This window comes from Carlito syrichta, unplaced genomic scaffold (assembly GCF_000164805.1).
Source record: "Carlito syrichta isolate Samal-C Ts95f unplaced genomic scaffold, Tarsius_syrichta-2.0.1 Scaffold101913, whole genome shotgun sequence".
In the NCBI taxonomy this organism is placed as follows: Eukaryota; Metazoa; Chordata; class Mammalia; order Primates; family Tarsiidae; genus Carlito; species Carlito syrichta.
Window position 1 is genome coordinate 147,492 of NW_007046009.1, and position 6,000 is coordinate 153,491.

The following is a 6,000-nucleotide window of genomic DNA, read 5'->3' on the forward strand; positions in this document are numbered from 1 at the left end:
ACACACATTAGAAAAAACAGCAAACTGAAAATCAGGGCTTGTTTTCACTGAGAGATAATTTACAAGCATACCTGTAAAGATATTAGTAAAGATATACAGCAAAAACATTAAGAATTATTTTCTTTAGGCAATCGAATTAGAGGTTTTATTTTCTTCATGATGCATATTTTTCTGATTTATTGTAGAGATGAGGTCTCGCCAAGTTGCCCAGGCGGGTCTCGAACCCGCGAGCTCAGGCAATTCACTCACCTCAGCCTCCCAAAGCATGGGATTACAGACTGAGCCACCGAGCCTGACCTCTTCTGTTATTTCAGCCACAAATGTTTTGCTTGCATAATAAAATCAAGCTTAGAGTTATTTAAAGAAACAAACAAACAAAACACCAGGACATGCTAAGAGCTGAATGAATGAAATGAGAGTTCAGAAGAGAAAGCAATTCTCCTAATGCCAAAGAGGGAGCTGTATAAAACTGGAAACATTCCACAGAATTGTAGACAAAATGAAATTTCTGTGATAAATCAAGAGAAATGAATGGTCTCAAAATGAGCCAATGACACATGTTGTCCTAAAGCCCAGGTGGAACATCTCACAACCCACTATTTTTCTCAGGTAATACATTTGTTTTAGCACAGAGTTTTATGCATAGTAGTGTTTAATAAATTTGAGAAAGGTCCCACTACTTCCTGCCACTGCTGGTTAAGTGATAAGAAACAAACTACTATTTTGGGGATTCTGCAGGACTCATCTAAGTACTCCAAATCTGTCCTTTTTATTTATTTGTTTATTTATTTATTTGCTTGAGAGATTGTCTAAATCGAGAAATTCAGTCGTTTCATTAAAATAATTCGAGGTAGTTTTTCAGTATCATTTAGATTGGGGATCAGCAAACTTTTCTGTAAAGTATTTATAAAGAGTGAATTAACTCCAGTAAGAATGGCCATCATTAATAAAACAAAAACCAGCAGATGCTGGTGAGGATGCAGAGAAAAGGAAACGTTTCTATACTGTTCGTGGGAATGCAAACTAGTTCAACCTTTATGTGACGATTCTTTTTTTTTTTTGGCGATGATTTTTTTTTTTTCATTAATCTTAAAAGAACTAAAAATTGACCTTCATATGACTGAGCAATCCCCCTATTGGGAATACACCTGGAGGAACTCAAATCATTCTATAAAAAAGATACCTGCACATGCATGTTTATTGCAGCACTATTCACGACACCAAAAATACGGAACTGTGCTGCCTATTGAAACTGGACTGAATTTTAAAAATTTGGTATATATACACAATGGGATATTATGCAGCCATAAAGAAGGACAAAATTATCAACTTCATAGCAACTTGTATGGAGTAAGAGTCTATAATACTGTGATCTATCACAGAAACAAAGAACTGAATACCACACATTCTCACTCAAAGGTGGACCCTGAATATTTATCATAACACTATAAGAAAGGGATTGGCAGCAACCAGAAACTGCCAGGGGAGGGAGGAGGAGCACATAACATCAATAAGGGTGCCTGATCTCAAACCATGCAAAGTAGGGACCAAAGGGAGGCCCAAACTTTGCGGGATGTCCACTTGTATACCTAATCCTCAATTATACACCACATCTTTTAAAAAAAACAAGAGTGAATATTTCAGGCTTTGCAGGTCATGGTCTTTGTTGTAACTGCCCAACTCTGCCTCTGGAGTGAGAAAGCGTTTGTAGACAATACATAAACCAATGAACAAGGCTGTGTTCCTACAAAACTTTATTTACAAAAACAAGGGATGGGAGGATTTGCCCTGTAGGGCACAGTTTGCTGACCCTAATGTAGATAATCAGCAGGTTAATTCATAATTTTCACTTTATCTAATTCTCAAGCATCGTAGCTGAAGGAGTTTATTCCTTAGCTGATCCCATGCATATGGGTGCCAGCATAAATAACTTGTGATACCAGAGACCCTAATAAAATTACTTTTCCCCCAAGAAATACTATGATTCCCTATAAGCCACATTATCTTCATATGACACACATGCTGTGAGTTTATACAAGAATCAAAGTGATTAAATAGAGAACATTGTAAGATCTTTGAAGAGCTCCTTAGTCTCACTGAACTTCAATTCCCGAACTGTAAAAATAAGATAATGACAGTTAGCAATGGATGGAATTAAATATTGTATGCAAAAGCACTTTACAAATGAAAAAAAAATGCTCTTCAATTATACACTATTACTATTTTAAATTATTTTGAAACTTTATTATAGAGAGAAATACTATGGTAAATCCGTTTACAACGTTCTAGCAAGATATTTGGAACTACTTAGCCTTTATTTTATAAACCCAGATTTGTCATGTGCCGTTTTTCTCCAATTATAACAGTAATAAAAATGGGGGAATTCCTTGAACTTGTAGGTCATTTATATTTACTCCTCCCAATCAATTTATGAAAATTAGCACAACTGTGAAAGAATAACAGAATTGTTTTCAAAATTGTTTTCTTTTGTCAAGAGATGTTTTCCTCTCTCTGGTTTTTCCAGATTATCTATTATAATTGACAATAAGGTTTTCCTGAAAATTGTAAAAAATAAATTCAAGGCATTATCCAAAATTTACATCATTCAAACCCAAGGTTAATGTGGAAACAACCATACAAACCACAACTACGCTTTTAAATGCAAGACTGATATAAATGAAATATAGTGCTCTCCCCATGCCTCCCTAAAGAAAAAAAGAAGCAGAACCTAGTTAGTAGTGTTTAGTCCAGGATCATTCAAGTACTGTATGGCAGTTTATCAGGGCCACCATCCTGCACGAATTGAAACACAGCATCTACATAAGAACAACATGAGTTTGGCTAGTATCCACTCAAAGGTAAATGGTAAATAACTAAATGATCCAAAACCAGTTTAATGAAAAACATTACTAAATCCAACCCATAAGGAAGTAGGGAAGAAATATTAAAACTCTCCTTTATTTGAGGGAAAGAATTTTGATCTTTATATAAAGTTGATGTCTTAGAGTTAAAACAGAATCAAACAGTCAGCAGGAAGAAATTCCAGTAAGATATTAAGTCATACTAATACATAACAACAAATGCTTTCCTTTTCATCTTGAAGCTAAGCGATTTGGAACCACATTTTGTGTATCTCAGCTTTAAGATCATGGGTCCAATATCTCCTTGAAATAAATCAGCTGCATTAGAATCAGAGACTCCTTGTTGATGAAAGTAGGTTGCTTGTTTCGTATATTGTATTTTGTTTTTCCTTCAAGAAGACAATGACCCGTTCAGAACTCTCTGGAAATAGGTCTTTTTATAGTGTTGAAACTTTATATACAGCTGAGAAGTTACCTCTCAAAGCACCAAATATTTTCTTTGCTTAATAAAGTGAAAATAGCCGGGCTCAGTGGCTCAGCCTGTAATCCTGTGCCTTTGGGAGCCTGAGGTGAGTGGATTGCCTGAGCCCGCGGGTTCGAGACCCGCCTGGGCAGTGAGACCTCATCTCTACAATAAATCAAAAATTAGCCGGGCATGGTAGCGTGTGCCTGTAATTCCGGCTACTTGAAAGGCTGAGGCGGAAGGATCGCCAGAGCCCAGCAGGTCGAGGCTGCGGTGGCCGGGAGCGGCCACTGCACTCCAGTCTGGGCGACAGAGTGAGACTCCAACTCAAAAAAATAAAATAAAATAAAAATAAAGTTAAAATATTTTTATTGTAAAAACTGAAAAAATATATAAAACTACATAATAAAAGAGAAGATGCTATACTTTCTACATTATTCAGGAGGATATTAAAGTCACCCATAGCCCCATTATCTAGAAATTACCACTCTTAACATCTCAGTATATTTCCTTAAGCTCCGGTGTATACTTGTCATTCTGTTTTTAGTATCATATTATGTCATTAGCTTTGTCTTAGGTTACTCTTAGTGTTCAGAAACATTCTAAACAGCAGCAATGATAGGGTATTGTCATTTACTTGGTTAGCTATTTCAGTTGTGTTTATTAAGTTTTACCAAGAGGACCAAATTTTTTCTATTTAAAATAAAACTACAGATAATATGTACTACACACTCCTCTGCTTTCTTTCACAGAGAACAGAGAGCATAACTAGACTTCAAGTTATAGGAATGTGGTCTGGGGCCTCATTTTCCTCATCTATAAAACAGGGACAATTACATGTACTTTATACTGAGGATTCAATGAACGGAGCATATAAGTACATACCAAACCACCTAGCACAGGAAGTTTTTGAAAAATGTCAGTTCCCCTTTCTGTTACTTCACTTAAACATCATGAGTTTTCTTTTCACAGATGAAGTTGAGAAGTGATGGGTGTCTTACCCAAAATCAGATCACACAGAGTAGAATACAATCAAGACCACAGGGCTTAGTTGGCTAGGAGGGCACTAACTCTCTCCCTACTAAATGGCTCCATGTTGCAGGACTTTTTAAGGTCCCCCCCTTCCACTCCACCTCACTACCACCCTGTCCCACCACTTTTTTTTTTCACTGACTCCTCCCTAGCTATCAGGAAGTAAGTAATAACTTCTCACTCCTGCCAGTCGCACCTGTTTCTTTTCTTTTCTAGGATTCTGCAGCCACTGGAGACTGGGAAACTTGTTCACCAAGTTTGCTGTGCCAGTGTAGACTATCAGTCAATAGTCTGAGTGTCAGCTGGGATAGCTGACTTTGATGAGGTGCAAAAGTTTTATAACAGGACTCTAAAATCTATTTTGCTACTCGACTTTGAGTGTGTATGAAAGAGAGACTGATTTTTTGGTAGGAAAGGTTTCTGGCTAGCTGCATTTTCTGGCAGGTGAGGTGTCTCTGGCCTGTCCCTTCAGATTCCCGTCACCTACGTCTAAAGTCTAGTACTATACATTTATTTTGAATCCAGATAGACACCTTTTGTTTTGCTTTCCCAACAGAGATGAAAACTATGAAAATAACGCATTTTAAACTCCCTTCAAGGTCCTCAGATGAGCCAAAGTCTGTTTTACTACCATGCATTTCTGCTTGCTTGCTGTGTTAATAAAATATAATTTCCAGAAATGTCACCAATAATTTTTCTTCACTTAACACACAGCACGTTTTTGTCTTCATGGTGCATTGTGTACCAGTTTTAATGACTGTTTATAAATTAGGCAGGGCCACGGGACATTTTTACAACCCCATGTTTCCACACCCCATAATATTCATAACACCACCAAGAGAAAAGACGGAGAGAGGATTTCTAAACTTCCGTGTGAGAATTAACTATTCGTAAAGGCTTAGAACAGTGCCCGGCACACAGTAAGATCCGTGTGTTTGAAAAATTAAAATTAAATGGCCTATACACACTCTGGCCGCAACCGCAGCTTAGAACACACTCCCCAACGGTTTGGGACCACACAAGCCAATCCTACCGGAGTCCACTTGCCCTCAGAGAAAGCAACGTATTTCATGAGGATGGACCGCATGAAAATGCCATTTTTGTTGGTCAAATTCAGTTGAATGTTGGCAATTTCACATGATGAAACCTAACAGGAATGCAGCGCGCCCAGCTTTATTACCATTATGCCAAGATTCTGTCGCATTCCTGTAAATGGAACGGTGGGGCCGAGGGGCACAGCGGGCAGGCTTTGGGCCCGGCCACCTGTCCCTACCGGAAGGCGGCCCCCTCTGCTCGGGACTGTCGGGGTGACAGGCCGGGGGCTGCGGCCCGGGTGTGGCTCTGGGCTTCCGCACGCACCTGAAGAGAGGCCCGAATTGCAGCAGGTGCAGCAGCAGCACTAGCGGGCGGTCGCGGCTGAGGTCGCGGTGCACGAAGAGGAGCGTGAGCTGCACCAGCGCGCAGGGCAGCAGCGAGAAAAGCAGCGTCAGCGCCTGCCACATGCGGTCCCCGCCCGAGCGGTAGGTGCTGCTCAGGTAGAGCGCCGCCGTCGTCTCGGCCACGAACAGGAACACGGACGGCAGCACAGAGGCCGGGAATTTCATCTCCTCGCGTCAGCGGCGCGCACTGTGGGCGGACTCGGTG

General features: G+C 39.8%; 1 protein-coding gene across 1 annotated transcript in view; it reads right to left on the bottom strand.

Moving 5' to 3' along the window:
* The window catches only part of XK (X-linked Kx blood group), a 50,561-nt gene extending 44,561 nt beyond the window's left edge, over nt 1–6,000 (bottom strand). Inside the window, exon 1 of the mRNA XM_008064586.1 lies at nt 5,716–6,000. Coding sequence (XP_008062777.1) covers nt 5,716–5,960 — 245 coding nt within the window. The 5' untranslated portion in view covers nt 5,961–6,000. The remainder of the gene's footprint in view (nt 1–5,715) is intronic.